Genomic DNA, 17,920 nt, shown 5'->3' with positions numbered 1-17,920 from the left:
GCTGGGGACACTGCTGCAAACAGCCCCTCCCCGGTGACAAGAGCCGTACCTGGCAGCAGTGCCGTGCCGCGGGCAGGGCGGGCAGGGCGGCACGTTGTAGCCAGGGCTGTCCGTGCAGCCCATGTCGTGGCTGTAGGGGATCCCAAAGTAGTAGTCGAAGCCTGAGAGGCAAGTGAGGGGTCAGCAGGGTCGGGGTGACCGCAGGACCCTCAGCCCACCCCCGCTGGCACAACTTACCGCGGGAGCTGGGGTGATGTTGGCCGTGGTGCCCCAGGTGCCACTTGCCTGCAGGGAAGGCACAGAACATCATCTCAGAGGTGACACAGCCCTGGCCACCAGCGGCCCTCACCCACGAGGTGCCCGCAGCGCTGGGGGTTTACCCAAGCTACAAGAAAGGCTCCTTGTTTGTGCTGGCTGCAGTTCCAGAATGCCATCTATTTTTGCAGAAAACCCAGAAAAAATGCATAAGGTATCTCATGGCTGTGCAAAGCGACTGTTTCCAGCCTTAAAAGGCTCTTTCATGTGTTTGTGCTCTGAGCAGACAGCTTGCTAACCCCTCCCCAACAGCCAGCTTCATCCTCTGACCTTCGGCATGTGCTGCTCCGAGGGGGAGAGCTGCAAAAATTGAGGGGGAATGGAGAAACAGAGGGATTTTCTGCCAGCATAACGTGCACAACAGCAGGAGCTGCAGGTGCAAAGGGCTTGTGCTGGCTCAGGGGGACCACAGTGACAGGAGGGTGCCCAAGGCCATGGGGACAGTGGCACTGCCCGTGGTGTGGGATGCAGGATGGCAGAGCTCAGTCATGTTTGCCAAGGAGCACCCAGCACATTCTTCGTGAGGTAAAGAAATTGGAGATTAAATGGAGAAGTCTGGATTTCCGGCAGTGCTGTTGAGAAGGAAGATTTTAAGCTCGGCGTTGCAAAATCCGAGGGGGATGTGTGAAATCTCTCTCACGTGACCCTTCAGATTTTCCTTTCACTGCTGCCACTGTTTCACCCCAGTACCTGCAGCCACTCTTCCGCACTTTGTCACCTGCTGTCACCTCCCCACCATCCCCTGGCACCGTGGGCGTTACCTATAGCCCCTGTGGTGTAGCCAGCCTCCCGCAGGACCTCGGCCAGGGTGGTCTCGTTGAGGGGGAGCCCCCCGAGGGAGCTGATGGCGAAGTTGTGGGTGACCCCGTTGCGCACACCCAGGCGCCCCGTGAGCAGCGAGGCACGGGATGGGGAGCACGTGGAGGCAGCTGAGTGGAAGTCCACAAACCTGGAAAAGGAAAAGAGCTTTCACTTGATGGAAGACCCTGCCCTGTCCCTCCCTGCGCCCCTGAGCACTCCCCATTTTGCCCTGGGGATGAGGGTAGGGAGTGGGAGATGAAGGTTCCAGTGGGGATGGATGGATCTGCACCCCATGGAACCAGGCTCTGGCTGCCCTCCCCACACACCCAAACCCACAGCAGTGAAATCCCTTTGCCTGCCAGTCCCACGGGGCTGAACTCCCCTTTGCTGCAGCACAGAGCCACCAGGATGCTGGGTGAGGGAGGGGAGGGGGACAGACATTACCTCGTTCCTTCGGCAGCCAGCCGATCCAAATGCGGTGTCTCCTTGGTCTCTGCCCAGTTGGCGCCCAGATCCCCCCAGCCCACATCATCGGCCAGGATGACAATGAAGTTGGGCTGCTGGCTCACCACGCAGGGAGCCCAGAGTGCCACCAGCACCACGGCGAGCACCAGCACTGCCCACAGGGACAGGGACAGGGTCCCCATGGTGCCACACGTCCCCTCCCGCCCACGCTGCACCACCGGCGGCTTCGTCTGCCCCAAAATCCCTCTGCTGTGCCCCTGTGGGTGCAGCTGAGCTTTGCAGGGCTCTGTCCCTTCCTCAGCCTGTCCCCTGGGGCCAGGGGTCTGACTTTGCTCCCTTGGCTGCCGACCGAGCTGCGACACCTCCTCCGTCTTTCACACCCAGGCACAGCCGATATTCCCGAAATCAGCGCCAGCAAAGGTGTTATTCTTAGAAGTCAAAAAACACGCTTTGAAGTCACTGTCACCCTATTTATATCTTTCCTTCCTTCCTGGTAAATATCTAATTAGACACCAAACCGGAGCGGTATTTTCCCCTGCAGGAGCGGGTTCGATCCGCGGCGGCTCCTCTCCCCTCACCGCAGCCCGAGGGATGTTTGTGTCCAAAAACAGCTCCTTCCCTGCAGCCTCAAGCCCCTCCAGGTGGAGAAAAAACCGCTGAGGCTCTGTCAGTGCATCCTTCACCAGCACAGCTACAGCATCCCCTGCGAGAGGGAAACAAAGCACAGTGAGGATGTGCCAAGTGCTCCTGCAGCCCAGCCCAGGGCAAAACCTTCTCCAGGTGCACAGGCTTTATCCTGGAAGTTTTGCTGCATGGTTTGCAATGGCTCAGCTGGACAGGACTGGGAATAAGGAGTGTCCCTTTCCTGTACCCACTGCTCAGGCTGGGATGGTTTCCTGTGCTCCTGCCATCCCCAGGAACAGCTGGGATGGTTTCCTTTCTCCTGCCATCCCCAGGAACAGCTCTGCTCCCTTGGCTGTCTCTGGAGCACCATGAGGGGAACGTGCAGGGCTTTGCTTTCATTGTGACAACTGACAAGTGTCTGAAGCTCATTGTTTAATTGAGTTCTGCTCCTGCTGCCCCAGTGCTGCCAGAGCAGGCAGCACAGCCCAGCTGCCAGAGGAAGCTTTCCCAGAGGTCAGGAGGCAGGACTCCATGAAAATCCAGAGGGCAAAAAACCCCAGGAATACCCAGGATTGAGCACATCCAGCTGCTTAGGGCAGGATTTGGCCTCCAGAGATGGAAAGGTTCAAGGACAAACCCCCCAAAGACCGATGGCAGAGATGGAGCTGTGGCAGAGCTCCACGAGCAGATGGAGCTGAGGGATAGGATGTCCTGAGCACACAGCTATGGCCAAAGGGGGATGAAGCTGCAGAGATCTGCCAAAATCCCACTGAGTCCTGCTCCAGGAGCTCTGCACTGGCTGTGGGGATGCTGTGGGGTCTGTGCCTGGCTTGGGGATGGTCAGGACCCAGCGCTGGGGCAGCTGTCTCCAGCTGGGAGCAGCAGCCTTGGGGCAGGAAGGTGCTGTGAAGGATGCAGATCCCATGGGATGGTCAGCACAAGCCAGCAGGATGACATCCCTCAAGCCAAACAGAGAGGGAGAATGGAGAAGGCAATAGTGGGAAACCAAAGAGGAGAACACGACAGGAGGAGGCAGGAGAGGGAATACGATGAGCCCCATCTGTAGGCCAAGAGGTTTGTAGCTCGCGAAGTAAATGATTCTCAGGTTTTGCTGCTCACATCTTTAAAAGCTTTGGGCTGTCGCTGGCATCAGCAGCTCCTGGGCTGTCAGCAGAGCATTGCAGTGATCAGAGATGTGGCTCCATTCATAATTCATAGCCCAGAGTGTTAATTTATAAAGCCTGGAGGCTCTCGGTACATCAGCTAACGGGGGTGGGATGTGGTGGGAAGGGGCTCAGCTAAAAGAGAGGCTGCTCAGCTCTGCCCCAGCACAGCCCACGAGCTCAGGTCCTGTTCTGCACCCTCCTGCATCCCCAGAGCTCCAACAACTGAGATCAGCTATCTGCACATGGTCGATGGCAGCAAAGCTGTCTTTGTTTTCAAAACAAATTTTCCTTTGCTATTTCCTTGGATTTCTTCATGGATGGGAGCTTGAAAGGAGCAGCTCTGCTTTGGTCCAACACCTGCTCAGGGTCTGAGCCCAACTGGGCCAAGGACAGCACAGAACTGAGCCACCAACTTCATAGGAGCAGCGTGGTCAGGGTGACCTCAGCGCCATCCCAGTCCCCTGTCTGGGAGTGTCTGCAGGGAGATGGAGCAGGATATCCCCCTGTGCAGCATTGGGTTTTGGGGAAAACAAAGCCCCAGAGTTGAGCTGAGCTCCTGAGGCAGTTGGTGTTCAGGCTTTCTGGGAAGACACAACACCTAATCCTGCCCTCTGGCACCTCGCTGGCACCCAGCAGCTCCCGGCTGCTCTGCCAGGCTGAGCAGGGTCTCTGTGCCAAACCCCACCCTCTCCAAACATCCTCCACACATCCCAGACCCCTCCCAACCCTGCACCCCACAGCCTGCACCAGGAACCCCCCAGCTGCACCTGCAGCCACACAGAAAAACCAAAAACCTCCAAGCAGCCGAACCCACAAACCTCTGTCCCATCCATTTATCTGGGGAGAAACGCCAGGATGACACAGCTAACAAAAACAACCCAAACAACTTTCAAAGGACACTCTCTCCTCCCTAAATTACAGGGAAAGTCATCCAGGGCTGAAATTCATGCATTAGCATCAGACAACTCTCCTTGATCCCTGATGCTCGGAGGCCGTTTGAAGGCGAGGTGGAACATCCACATCCCGACCACATCCAAGCCCGGCAGAGCGTGAGGCCATCCCTTGGCATCAGCTGCGCTGCACTCTGAGCCCTCTCTGACCCTGCTCAGCTCAAATTCCAGCTGAGTCCGGGCTGTGCTGGCTCTGCCCCCACCCTAAATCCCCCAGGAGGAGGTGGGAGCCTCCCTGGGATAAATCCCAGTCCTTGTCCACCACTGCACCAGGACCTGCAGCACCTCTGCTCCCCTCCAGCTTGGCCACAATGGCAAATTTTCAGACCCAGCGCTGAAAGAACAACTTTTAGCTGTTTCTGCAAAAAGAGAGAGACTCAGGAGAAATTCCCCAGGCTGCCTGTGGCAGGAACACTGCGGCACCTCGCCCTGTGCCAAGCAGGAAACACTGCACAGGTGGCTGCAGCTGGATGAGCTACCTGGGTGGAATCATTCCCAGGATCCAAGGGCTCTGGATGAGCGGCGTTGGCAGAGTGCTGCTCGGCTGGACAGGCACACCTGGGCGGCACAGCACGCACCTGGCACCAGGGGAGGATTAAACAAATAAATAACCTGCCTTCTGCAAGCCAGGCGAGGTGGTTCGCAGGAACCTGGAGAAGTCCAAACCAGATAAACCAGTTTAGAAAAGCCCCAGAGCCTCTTCAATCAGGACACCCCTGGGCTGGCCCAGAGCACAGGAGGGGAGATGGCTCTCCGGGATGTCACCGCTGGCAGTGCCACCACAGAGGGGTCACCAGCACGACACTGGCAGGATCTGTCATGTATTCATTACACATTAACCAGAAAGTTTACAAATCTTGGGGCCAGCGCGATCATTTTCACATTTTTCACATTCTTCCACATTTTCACGGCTGCCTGGAGAGCAAAGCAGTGGCTGGAGCCCAGAAAAACCTGCCGCCCTTTGAAGCACACCCAGCTGTGCTGAGCTATCCCTGCCAGCTCCCGGGGCTCACAACCCTCCCAGGGTGTCCCAGCTCTGATCTCCAGCCCAAACCCACCAGTGGCCCTGCTGGAAGTCCCAGCAGGCATCCCCAGCCAGCCACGAGGAGAACAGAGATAAGGACACAGCAAGGGATGTGAAATTCCAACCAGAGCAAATACCTGCTGCTAGTCAGGACCACTCCAGGAGCTCCCAGTGTCACCCCTGGTGCCAGTCGGGGGCAGAGAAACTGAGGCAGGCAAGCAGCAGGTTGTGCTGACCCCCCAGGGGCTGAGTGCTGTGGGATGGGGATGTGTAGCTGCTGACCCCATTGGGGATGTCTGGGATGGATGGTGGGGCAGACAGGCTTTCAGAGGGCAGAAGAATAAATCCATGTTTTGTTTGCAGTCCAAGCTTGCTGAGCTATCGATTTAAGCACAGAGAAGGGCAGCAGGTACCTGTGAGGGGTCTGTCCATGGGGCAGAGGGTGCAGGAGCTCTGTCTGCCCTGCTGGGCCTCCCCATGCTGACATGTTTACCACCAAAGCTCCATTCTCAGCACAACCGTCCTGACAATGCTCTGAGCAGAGTCAGGACTTTATTCCAGGAAAAAGGTTTTCTCCTGGAAGAGTTTGTACTGGTTCCACTCACAGAATAAGCAGCACCGACAAAAACATACTTCTGCAGATTTACCAGGATTCCTGCCAGGGGACAGGAGAATGTTTTTCACCCATCTCACTGCTGGTTCTTTCAGAGAAAACATTTCACATGCCGAGCAGGGCTGGGCAAACCCCGGCAGAATAAATGAACTGGAAGTCCCTGAGCCATCCGGCGGCTCAGCACAGGGGCCCTGTGCTCCCCTGCTCTCCCAGCCCGCCCTGTTTTCCAGCTCCTGCCTGATTTATGCCCACAGACAGGACGTTTGCTCTGCTTCCCTGTGGATTTCAGAGCCCTCAAAGCCCAGCCGTGCCCCTGGGCTGCTGCAGTGCCCGGGATGATGGAGAGGCACGTCCTGCTGCCAGCACTGCCAGGCACGGGATGGACCCACGGTGCCCTGGGGAAAAGGATCCTGGCAAGGCACAGCCAAGCTGGGCAGCAGGGAAATGCCCCAAAAGTGGGCAAGCAGGATTTACAGTGGAGCTGGGAAGCCCTGGAGAGGCTGCAGCCACCATCCCTGTCCCCCCACAGGGAGCCCCCATCGCTCCCCAAAGCCGTATTGCTCTTGGAAAGCCCAAAGGAAAGGAATGAGAAGGTGAGGCAGAGACAGATGCAAAGCACCGACAAGAAATACCGAGGAGCAAATCACTTGGGGTTTTTCATGCCAAAGATATTTGCACTCTTATTTCTCCCCTGGAGGCACAAACCTCTTTTGTTGTCCCACAACCACTTGCACTGTCGCTGCCAGGAGGAATTTCAGCGAGGGGAGGGTGACCCATGGCCGAGGAAAAGCCTGAATAATGGGATTTTGGCTCTGCACGGCCAGAGGGGTGGTCAGCCTTTAGCTGCACCCCTGAAAGGCAGGGCAAGGGGAACCACCTCAAAGGTTCTCTCAGAGGAAGGGTTTTCCTGTGGGACAGGAGATTGAGGGTGCCAAGGACACACAGGGGGCAATCCTGGGGCTGAGCACCCAGATTTCTGATGGATTTCTGATGGATTTCTGATGGATTTCGGGTGGATTTCAGCTTGTTTAGGATGGGACTGTGAGGAGTGAAGCTGCTGAAACCTCCCTGAGAGCACCAGCACTTGTTGGAGGCAGCAGCTGTTGGGCCAGCATTGCCATGAGAAACCACCAGCAGCCTTCCCAAAGTTCCTGAGCAAAAGGAACAATCTGCCTCATTTTGGGGAATGTGCAGAATTTTGCCCCAACTGCCTGCTGCCCTTGGCTGAGCTGTCCCACTAGCCATCTCACTGTGACAAAAGAAGGGAAAAGCAGGAGAAGGGACTCTGGCCAAACCAAACACAGCAGCCCTCGCACTGCAGGAACACTTTAACCTGGGTCCGTTTTCCAGGGGTGTGAACCAGGATCAGCAGGTTCCACATTAACCCAACAGTGTCTTGGGGTTCTAGCCCAGTTTGGAGCGCAGATCCCAGGTGGGCAGGTGAGGAGAGGTGTGCTCACCCAGCCACTCTGACCCCTCTGCTGTTCCCTGCAGGCCCACAAGTCACAAGGAATGGTGCCAGACTCCAAAAGCTCCTGGCAGCATCCATCTGTGCCCAGCACATGGGGAACAGGAGCAGGATGCAGCAGCAGCAGTGAGCTGAGGCTGCCAGAGCTCCAGCAGGGGTTGGACAATGTTCTCAGGGATGCAGAGTGTGATTTTTGGGTGACTGTGCAGGGCCAGGGGTTGGACTCAATGATTCCCTTCCAGCTCAGGACGTTCTGTGATTTTGGGATGACTGAACTCCTGCTCCCTCCCTCCCCATCCCTGTCGGTGGTGAGTCGGTCTCTCCTGCTTTGCTTGACTCACAATTCCCTACTTTTTAAGCTTCCTGCATAAGGGACGTGTTTTCCCTTAAAAATGCAACTTAAGGGAGTTGGTTTCTCCTCAATGTGCAACTAAGGGAAATGTTTTCCCCTTACAATTCAACCAAGGGACATGTTTTCCCTAAAAAAATGCAACCGAGGGAGATGTTTTTCCCTAAAAAAATGCAACTAAGGGAATTGGTTTCCCCTAGAAATGCAAGCAAGGGAGATGTTTTCCTTAAAAATGCAACAAAAGGACACGTTTTTCCCCTAAAAATACAACTAAAGGAAATGGTTTCCCAAAAAAATACAGCCAAGGGAGATATTTCCCCCCTAAAAATGCAACTAACAGAGATGGTTCCCCCTAAAAATTTAACTGAGGAAGATGTTTTTCCTGAGGAATGCAACTAAAGGAGATGTTTTCTGTAAAAATACAACTAAGGGAAAGGCTTTTCCTTAAGAAAAAAACCCCCAAAAAACCACTAAGGGAGATGTTTTCCCTAAAAATACAACCAAGAGCGATGGTTCCCCCTAAAAATTCAAGCAAGGAAAACATTTTCCCCTAAGAATGCAACCACGGGAGATGTTCTCCCCTAAAATTGCAACGAAAGGACATGGTTTCCCCTAAAAATACAACTAAAGGACATGGTTTCCCCTCAAAACACAACCGAGAGAGACGTTGCTCCCTAAAAACGCAACTAAAGGAGATGTTTTGTCCTGAAAAACACAAGTAAGGGATATATTTCCCCTAAAACCGCATTTTTGGGGAATCACTCAGAGGGGAGTCACGCTCAGAGGGGACAAACACATTGTGTCACCCCCAAAAGCAGCACCCACCGGGGACGGGGGGCTCCGGTATGCATCCCACCCGCACCGCTGCGAGGCACCCGGGGATGCTGCGGGCACTAAATCCCGGGGATGCTGCGGGCACTGTACCCCGGGGATGCTGCGGGCACTGTACCCCGGGGATGCTGCGGGCTCTGTACCCCGGGGATGCTGCGGACCCGCTCCGGCCCGGCACCTGCCGGAGCGCCCCGTGCGGGGCAGGAACGGGCCGGGGGCTGCCGGGGCGCTGCCTGGAGGGTTCCCGGGGCTGGCAGGGCTGGTGACCCCGCCGAGCTGGCGGCGGCTGCAGCGCCCCTCCCGCACACGCGGTGCCGCCGCTGGGCGAGCCGGGCCCGGCGCCGCGCACATGGGCGCTGCGGAGCCGCCGGCGGAGACCGGCTGCAGCCGGTATAAAAGGGCTGCGAGCGAGCACCGAGCAGCAGCAGCCGCCGCCGCGGGCAGCGGAGCAGCAGCGGCCGGAGGCCGGCGGGCAGCGGGGCAGCCTCCGAGCCGAGGGTCGCCCGCTCGCCCTCCCGGGCCATGGGCAGCCCCTGACCCCGCCGCAGCACCGGGTGAGTGGGGCTGCCGCCCGGGGATTCCGGGGAGCGGGGTGGGGGAGGGCTTTGTTTCCCGGTTTTTTAATTTTTCCCCCCTTTCAGGGCTCTTTTTAACATTATTTTTTCCGTTTTTCCAGCGTTTTCCTTCCCCACCTCCCCTCGCCCGCATCCCTGTATTTTTAGCCCGCGGCCCCGGCGATGCAGGAATCAGGGCTGAAATGTTGGGAAAGTGATGCAGGGAAGGGGAGGCACGCCGGGCCCCTGCGCTCCGGCTGCTTCATTTGCAGTTTTCCCCCCGCCATCATTATTTCTTTTAATCTTTACATGTACAAAACGCACGCCCAGGTTTGCGGTTTCGCTGCGTTGTTTTCCTTTTCCTTATCTAATTTTTTTTTGTTTGTTCCCAAAGCGTGCTCGCTCCCGCTCCGCTCTCCCCCCGCCGCCCGCGCGGTGACACAGGAATTCACGGCAGCCCCGTCCCCTCTCCCGGGGGGTCTCCCGGCACTTCCCGCAAACTTCGGGGGTCCCGCGGTGCCCCTCGCCCCGCCGGGCTGCGGCACGGCAGAGCGCGGCAGAGCCGAGCCGAGCAGAGCCGGGCGGCAGCGCAGGGATGCAGAGCCCACGCCTCGCTCCATCCATCCATCCCCGCGCGGAGGATCCCCCGGGAGCCGCGCACTGCCATGCGGCACGGCGGGAGGGGCTGCGGGCCCTGGGGACCCCCCTGCCCCGCTCGGGGAGCCCTGGAGCGGGGTCCGAGCCCGGCCGAGCTCCCGCTCGGCCCCGCCGCGCTCCGGTGCCGGTGCCGCGCACTCGCCTGCTCCGCCGTGCCGAGCCGCCCGGGGCTGGGGGGAGCCGCCCGGGCTGCCCGCGCCCTGCACGCCGTGCCGCCGATCCGAGGCTAAAATGGAGGAGGGAAATGCCTGCAGGCTGCCGGGGCCGGCGGCGCGGGGGGAGCGCACGGCACAGCCGCAGGTCCGGCGGGACGGGCAGCGCACGGGGCGAGTGCTCAGGGCCACCGCTCGGGCCACTCCCGGGTGCCTGCGGGGACACAGCGCCGGGGACTGACCCTGCAGTGTGTGCTGGGCACGGAGGTGTGGCAGTGACCCCGGCACTGTCCCCGTGCACAGGTGTATGGCGGTGACCCCGGCACTGTCCCCCTGCACAGGTGTGGCAGTGACCCTGGCACTGTGGACCCCCATGCACAGGTGTGGCGGTGGTCCTGTCACTGTCCCCCTGCACAGGAATGGCAGTGGTGCTGTCACTGTCCCCCTGCAGGTGTGGCAGTGCAGTGGCGTCAGCTCAGTGCCCCCCATGCGAGTGTGACAGTTACCCTGGCACACTGGACCCCCCACGCAGGTGTGGCAGCGAGCCCAGGACTGTCACCCCAGCACTGTCCCCCCCGAGCAGGTGTGGTGGTGACCCCAGCACAGTGTCCTCCCCCTGACTGTGACACCGGCGCTGTCCCCCCTGTGCAGTTGTGGCAGTGCTGGAGTTCCACGAGGAGCTCCATGTGGGACCAAAGCTGCCCCTGCACCCCCGCAGCCCCCGGGTGACACGGGGCAGGGCTGCAGACACCCCGTGTCTCATGGGGTGATCCCCTGCAGCCCCCCCTGCCCCGGGGGTGGCACTGGTGCCAAGGGTAGCAGGGGAGCTGGTGGAAGTGGGGGTGTCCCCAGCGCCCGTTTTGAGGTGTGGACAGCCCTGAGCTGCCATTTTGGGGACAGCCAGGCTGGGGAGGACGGGTGCCCTGGGGTTCCTGCAGCAGCCCAGCCCGCGCTGGGTTCCGCCGTGGATCTTTCACGAACTGCATCCATCCACCCCCGTGCAGCGACAGACAGATGACAGCTCCCAGCTCCCGGGCTTGGGAACAGCTCGCCTGGCTGCTGAGCCGAGAGTTTCTGCTGCTGGACTCACAGGGCACCAGCAGGAAGGAGCCCGTGGAGGGACAGAGGCAGAAACATCAGCCCAAGTCCCAAACTTAATCCCTCAGCAGCACTGGGTCCGGCTCGGTGTGCTACAGCTCCCAGGCTGTGCCTCCTCCAGCAAAATTCAACTCAAACTGACCCCTGTCTCCCTCTCTCCTCTTCTCCCAGATCCAAAATGACGGTCAAAGCTGTAAAGATGCCGTGCACCTCTGCAAACGTTTATACTAAAGTGCCTGACGGAGGATGGGGCTGGACAGTCGCTTTTGCGTTCTTTGTTGTGGAAGCCCTGACATACGGCATCATCAAATCATTTGGAGTCTTCTTCAACGACCTGATGGAAAGCTTTGACGAAACCAACAGCAGGATATCCTGGATTATATCCATATGTGTGTTTGTACAGACCTTCACAGGTAAGAGGAGCAGGCGCAGGTGCAAGGGGCAGCCGTGCTGCTGACTCAGCACACAAGGACCTGGCACTGGGACTTTCGTGCCTCTAATGGCTCCATTATGAATTAAATCACAGCCATAAAGCTGCTCCTCAAATGCCAAGAAATGTCTGTCTCAGCCTGGCAGTCCCTTTGAGCCCCAACTGGTATCCTTGGGTGGTGCAGGGACATGGTCTGTGTCACTGAGCCTGACCCAGTTGTTCAGGTCTGACCAGCAAGGGGCAAAAAATAGTTTTGAAACCAAACTCTGCAGTGAAAAGGATTAGAAATAACTTGAGCCTTGCTGAAATCCAGCGGCATCCAGGCGTGTGGCTGCAGATTTGTCCCAGGCTGCCACGTGCACGTCTTTAAGTCTGTTCTGGTGATTTTTGAGCACAGCCTGAATGCTGTGAGCTGTGCAGTGCTCGGAGGGTGGTTTTGGGGTGATGCTGTGCTGTGCAGGGAGGTGGCACCTCACGGGGACCTGGGCAGGAGCATGAGAAGAGCCTCTGCAGGAGATGGTGGCTGTGAATTGCTGAGTTGGGCGCTGACCACGGCTCTCTCCCTCTCCAGCTCCTCTGTCGACAGTCCTCAGCAACCGCTTCGGCCACCGCCTGGTGGTGATGGCCGGGGGGCTGCTGGTCAGCAGCGGCATGGTCATCGCCTCCTTCGCCCGCTCTGTGGTGGACATGTATGTCACCATCGGCATCATCTCCGGTGAGTCCCCTGGCCAGAGCTGTTCCTCCTTCCTGCGGCTTCCCGTGAGCACACGGGGTGTGCTTGGCGCTGCTGCCCCTCTGGTGCTGATCCCGGAGCAGGGATGGCCCCAGGCTTGGCTTTCTGCCCTGCCTCACCCTGGGCTCCACCCTGGACTCAGCCCTGTGCTCCTGCAGCTCACCCGATGGACTGGGATCGCTGGGGAGACCAAAGCTGCGCCCTGCATCAAATCCTCTAACGCTCCCTCTGTCTTTGGTTTCTTCTCCTGGTACTTTTTCCCCTCTCCAGCCTGGTCTGGGTGTCCTGCTCACATCCATGGCCAGCAGCTTGCCTTGCTTAGGGGAACAGCTGCTACAGGCTCAAATACTTTAAACAGATGAGGTCCTCAAAGTGGACCCTGCTGGCTGTTTGGGAGCAGAAGGCATTATCTAGCAGGTTTGGGAGGCTGGGTCTCTTGGTTTGGGTTTTAACTTTCCTTTTTTCTATTTTTTTTTTTCTCTTCCCGCCTCCAATTTACAAAAAAATAACATTCTGGTTTCCCCAATGATTTTCTTCCAGGGTGACTTGCTGATTTGGCCGAAATGATACTGTAATGACCACCGGGAAAGCCGACTTAACGTGTTCTCGCATCGGTGTTTCCCCCTCCTTTTCTTGTTGTTATGGCAATTTTTGGCATTTATTCACAGGCCTCGGATACTGCCTCTCCTTCCTCCCGACTGTCACCATTTTATCACAGTATTTTGACAAAAGGCGCTCGCTGGTCACAGCGGTGGCATCCACAGGGGAATGTTTCGCTGTCTTCTCCTTCGCACCAGGTAAGGAGTTTCACATGCCCTACCCAAGTCACAGCAGTGCTGCCACGCTTTCCCCAAGCCAAATTGGTGCCCACAAGCGGTTGCCCACGTGCCCGTGGCACTCGTGCCCTGCAGGCAGGGTGACAAGCTGCCCCAGGGCGGTGTGACACTGCCCGGTGCCCTGTGCCAGCGCAGGACATGCCTGGCTGATACGCAGCCCGCCGGGCTCCCTATATAGATCTGGCAGGCTAAAAATAAGCCCGAGAAACTTCAGCTATTTAAAACACACGCAGTACACAGAACTGCTCCCAAAGGTTAGTGGGCTTGTGCTCAGCACGGGCTGCCAAAGTGCTCCAGCCTTTTGGGGAGCTGTCCCCAGGCGTCACAGCCCTGTCACCGCCTGCCCTTGGTGGTTTGTGTGCTCTGCTGTGCTCTGGGCTAATACCCACTGCAAAGCTGCTTTGGGTGCAAACGAAGGCTGGTAAATAAGCAGTGACGTGCACCTCTGAGTAGGGCTAAGAGACTTCCTCTGCTAGCTGGTTTCAGGATGGGGGGAGCTGAGAAATGAAACTCAAGCGGTTTTTTTCGCTCTGCTTCACTACAAACAACACCCCCTTTGTCCCCAAACTTGCTGAGACCTCAGAAGGGCTACTAGAGGGTGGCTTCTGCTAGCCAGGTGGTAAACACAGCTTTTAGCTTCTGTCTGCTGCAGCAGAGGGGAGGAAGGTGGGTGCCAGAGCCTCGGGCAGGAGGGATCCCCTGCTCAGCCTCCTCAAGAGGCACTTGGAACCCTCCAGTGGTGAATCTCCAGTGACTTCCCTCAGTGTAGATTCAATTCCTTGGTGTACCTACAGGCTTTCCTAGTTACACTCTCCCTCTTCCCTCAGCAATCACAGCCCTGAAGGAGCAGATTGGCTGGAGGTACAGCATGCTCTCTGTTGGGGTGCTGCAGCTCGGCATCACCGCCTGCGGATCGCTGCTGCGCCCCATCGTCATCAGAGAGCAGCAAGAAGTGAAAGCACAGCCTCCAGAGGAGTCCACAGAGACAAAGTACATGCTTGAAAACGAGCAAACATGCACCTCAATAGAGTCCATAGACTCAGGAGTCGATATAACTACCTCACCCAGCAATGTGCCTGGAAAAACCAAAGCAGAGCCGAAAAGTGAAGAACCAAAGCACCACGGACAGAATGCCGTTGAAAATAACAGCACCCCTCCAGAACCAAAAACCAAACTACTGGACTTCTCTGTGATGAGAGACTATAGCTTTATCTGTTATGCATTCTTTGGCCTGTTTGCAACCCTGGGCTTCTTCGCTCCCTCCCTCTACATCATCCCCCTGAGCCGCAGCCTCGGCATCAGCAAGGACCACTCTGCCTACATCCTGTCAGCCATGGCCATCGCCGAGGTGTTTGGCAGGATTTTTGCAGGCTGGGTTCTCAACAAGAAGCCGATCCGCAAGATCTACATCGAGCTCATCTGTGTCATCCTGCTGGCGGTAGCGTTGGTTGCCTTCCCCTTTGCCTCTGGATTCTGGGGCTTGATGATATGTAGCGTTTATTTTGGGTTCATGCTCGGCACGGTCGCGGGCACACATATTCCCCTCCTGGCTGAAGACGACGTGGTTGGCATCGAGAGGATGTCTTCTGCAGCTGGAGTCTACGTCTTCATTCAAAGCTTAGCTGGGTTGGCTGGACCACCCCTTGCAGGTAAGTAAAACTTGCATTGTAATTTTGTTTTGGAGGTGTTTGACAGCTGTCAGTGATTTTCTCTGTCTGGGAAGTGTTCTGGCAGCACTAATCACAGCACCCTCTAAAAGCCCTGCAACCACTGTTGGGAATCTCCCAGAGCCAGAAGACTGCAATGCAGCTCTGCAGAGTCCCACGGATGAGGCACTGAGGAACCTCAGAGGGAAGGGAAATGCTGCAGTGCTACCCTGATCCTGTTAGAAACCCAAACCTGGCATCACTTCAGGCACCAGCAGAGGCGAATCCCTCTCGCTGTGCCTGTGCCACTGCAGAAAGGTGAAGCCTGGCAGAACAAACAGATGCCTGATGAATCTCGGGCTCAGCATCCCTGCAGTGCCATGGGGCTTCTGACTCGCCTGAAGATGACCCTCTCTACCCCAGCACTCAACAGGGTCACTTTTTAAACGTGGAGTCTGTGTGCCACCGAGTTTTGGCTGCAGATAAAATGCAGATTAAAACCCTACAGCAGGGCAGGGCAGGGAGGGAGTGGGCTGTGGCTAACTGCTGTAAATGTTTTTTTTTTTGGTAGGTGTCTTAGTGGATACGACAAAGAACTACAGCTCAGCCTTTTACTCCTGTGCTGCTGGCATGGTGCTGGGGGCAGCGTTCCTGGCCCTGGTGAGGCCCTGCAAGACTGGCCTGTGCCACCAGCAGCAGCAGCAGCAGGAACAGCAGCAGCAGGTGGAGGAGAGCACAGCAGGGCCACCACCAGAACTGCCAGATGACTTTATAGACATGGATATTGGGAAAGCAGAAAATTCAGGAAAAGGCTCTGACAGCGTGGTATAAAAAACCCTGTTCCTTCTCTATCTAACGTACTCGGCGTAAGGCTGGGGGAAATGTCAGCTCTGCTCCACGTTTTAAAGCTCCATTCTAAAGGGAATGTGAAATTTTAAATGTGAACAGTTGCTACCAACTTTTTTTTTTTTTTTAATATTAGACAGAACTTTTTTAACCAACAATGGAAAGCTCCATAGAAAATACGGCTAGTCACGTAAGAATAACTTCCATCTAGCATGAAGATGTGATGCACACTTGCTTTCCTGATAACAAGCATAGGTAAAAGGTTCAACTGATCCCATCAATACTGACAACAGCAACAGCAGAAGCAGCTCAGCCTCTGACTGTCACCCATCCCCTACCACAAATTCCACGCAGACAAAACCCGATGATACGAACTGGAGATGAGCATTTCATACACCACCAGTAGCCAACTGAATCTTCTTCTGGAGGGACACAGACTCATGTTTTAGCTTGGAGGAGGAGGAGGAGGCTAGGCTAGATAGCTGACAGTTAGAAACCATTGCTAATGATCTTAACTTGAATGTCACAAATGCTGGGAAATCAAAGGCTCCGTGTGTCTTTACGGCCAGTTATTACTGCACATACTTCACAAGATCATTTTTCTTCTCCTGACTGGGATCCTTAGAATTGTTTTCTGTTGATAGTCAGATCTGATGTACTGTTTCTAATTTAACTAGTATTTATTAATTTATTCTGAGATTGTTAAAGGAGGTTAGCTCATATAACTGGAGAGGAAAAATGATCTTCTGCATAACGGAAAGCTGTCTTTACATCAATCTCTTCAATGCCTATCTTATATTGCTTGTGAAATTGTTGGGAAAATTACTCTTACAGCATAAACTGTAGCTGTTTTCAATAGGTAAGTCTTAAGTAACCCAGTTATTTAAAAAGAAAAAAAAAATTAATTACAGATCCAGCATCTCTTTCCACGGAAAAAGGCTCAGCTGGTGCCCACAGACTTGGCACTGCTGCCAGAACCAACCCACCCCGCAGGGAGGATTTGGCCCAGGATGTCTTAATGTACCCAAAACCTTCTCTCACAGGTGCACAAGGAAATCCCTGCTGCCTGTGGCCCCCCCAGGACCTTCCCCTGTCCCTCTGCTCCTCACCCTGCCAGCCAGGGGGTCCTGGGGTGGCTGGGCTGAGCTGCACCCCTTCCCCAGCTCACCCCGAAGCCAGCAAGGAGCTTCTTTATTTTTTGCTGCTGGCTTCAGTGAGAAATGAAGTGGAGCCTGTGCGTGAAGAGAAGGACAAAAGACCACATTTGAGCTGTTCTTTCAGTCTTAACGGGAGAGATTCCTGCTCATGGTGACACGAGCTTGCTTACCCCACCTATATGCATCTTCTCGCCTCTAGGCAACTCAGGGGGACAAATCAAACAAGTCTGTTCTGGTTTGGGGGAATGAAAAAACTCCCAATCCACCATTTCTGTGTATTTAAGTGGAAGTGGCATCATCCATTAACTGCTATGCTGACCTGTCTGTGTTTTACCAGCCATAGAAATGTGGGACAATCCGTTTAAGAAGAAAAGAAAAAAAAGAAAAAAAAAAAAAAAAAAAAAGAACAACCTCTTTTTGGGAAGGTGCTTGATTTGTTTTTTCTGTCTTAGATGTCCAAAAAAAAAAGGTAAAATAAGAAAAAAAATGAAGAAAAAAAAAAAATGAAGAAACAGGCACTCTTGCAACCAAGTGGCTGGAGCAATTCATCCTCACTGCCCGGGACCTGTGGTCTCGTGTCCTTCCTCTGCCTCAGCACTTTATCACGGCCAGCAGAACCTCGCTGTGTTGCACCCAGGACTGGAAGATCCCTTGCAGAGAAACTAAGAGTCGTGTGAATCAGTGATCAATGAACAAATAACCACGTCGCATTACGATGTTCTTTTTTTTTTTTTTATTTATTGTTAATTTATGATACTTCAAGCGTTTTTCTGGTAAATGTTCTGTAGCCTATCCTTGTAAGGTTGTTGAAGTCTTTGTGATTCGAGACCTCACTACAGCACTTTGCTATTACAACTGCTTGGAAGTGGATTTAAGGCCTCCAGGTTTTGCGTGTGTGTGGAAGCTCCCTGTTCTGCAGATTTGCGAGGTTCTACTGTAATTCTGTTCGTTTGGGATTTTTCCTTTTTTTTTTTTTTATTGGCAGTTTCCAATACAGCTCGACTAGCAGGTTTGTCACTGACCTCACAGTCCGTTTCTGTTGCTGTCTGTCGCGGCACGAGCAGGGGAGCGAGTGGCGAGTGTGTGTGTGAGAGGGCACAGCAGAGAGCAGGACTTACTGATTGCTTTGTAACGTTACCCAGTGGACTCTGGAAATACTCTTAAACACTGAGATTTGCAATAAACTTTTCCTTTTTTTTTTCCCT

The 17,920-nt window shown here is 55.4% G+C and overlaps 2 protein-coding genes across 8 annotated transcripts in view; one reads left to right on the top strand and one right to left on the bottom strand.

Annotated features, from left to right (window-relative positions):
• ARSG (arylsulfatase G) overlaps nt 1-10,213 on the bottom strand; it is a 24,727-nt gene extending 14,514 nt beyond the window's left edge. For 2 of the 6 annotated variants that reach the window (XR_014855541.1, XM_085077364.1), the window contains exons 1-5: nt 9,960-10,213; nt 1,561-2,284; nt 1,077-1,264; nt 238-285; nt 50-161 (exon numbers count right to left, since the gene is read on the bottom strand). Coding sequence is in view for 5 of the 6 variants with exons in the window: in XM_085077364.1 (XP_084933490.1) it covers nt 50-161; nt 238-285; nt 1,077-1,264; nt 1,561-1,763 (551 nt within the window). In the remaining variant the exon portion in view is untranslated. Of the gene's footprint in view, nt 1-49; nt 162-237; nt 286-1,076; nt 1,265-1,560; nt 4,070-4,800; nt 8,680-9,959 lie in introns of those variants that run through there. The other 4 variants (XM_085077360.1, XM_085077363.1, XM_085077361.1 and 1 more) reach the window with 3 other exon arrangements.
• SLC16A6 (solute carrier family 16 member 6) lies at nt 8,996-17,920 on the top strand. 2 transcript variants are annotated; one of them, XM_085077365.1, is made up of 6 exons: nt 8,996-9,160; nt 11,239-11,480; nt 12,069-12,212; nt 12,899-13,027; nt 13,894-14,715; nt 15,284-17,920. In XM_085077365.1, the coding sequence occupies exons 2-6, from the start codon at nt 11,246-11,248 to the stop codon at nt 15,541-15,543; spliced, it is 1,590 nt and encodes a 529-aa protein (XP_084933491.1). In that variant the 5' UTR covers nt 8,996-9,160; nt 11,239-11,245; the 3' UTR covers nt 15,544-17,920. The 2 variants fall into 2 exon arrangements, with proteins under 2 accessions (XP_084933491.1, XP_084933492.1); XM_085077366.1 differs by lacking the exons at nt 8,996-9,160; nt 11,239-11,480 and having other exon boundaries at nt 12,076-12,212; nt 12,771-13,027.

The sequence above is a fragment of the Lichenostomus cassidix genome, chromosome 18, assembly GCF_008360975.1.
Source record: "Lichenostomus cassidix isolate B80296 chromosome 18, HeHo_3.0, whole genome shotgun sequence".
Lineage (NCBI taxonomy): Eukaryota > Metazoa > Chordata > Aves > Passeriformes > Meliphagidae > Lichenostomus > Lichenostomus cassidix.
Note: the sequence above shows the minus strand (reverse complement) of the source record. Positions and strands in the feature narration are given on the sequence as shown.

Coding starts and splice junctions, on each gene's coding strand:
- SLC16A6 (XM_085077365.1), top strand. CDS start 11,246: ATGACGGTCAAAGCTGTAAAGATGCCGTGCACCTCTGCAAACGTTTAT. Junction 12,213..12,898: donor CACCATCGGCATCATCTCCG/GTGAGTCCCCTG, acceptor ATTTATTCACAG/GCCTCGGATACTGCCTCTCC. Junction 14,716..15,283: donor GGCTGGACCACCCCTTGCAG/GTAAGTAAAACT, acceptor TTTTTTTGGTAG/GTGTCTTAGTGGATACGACA.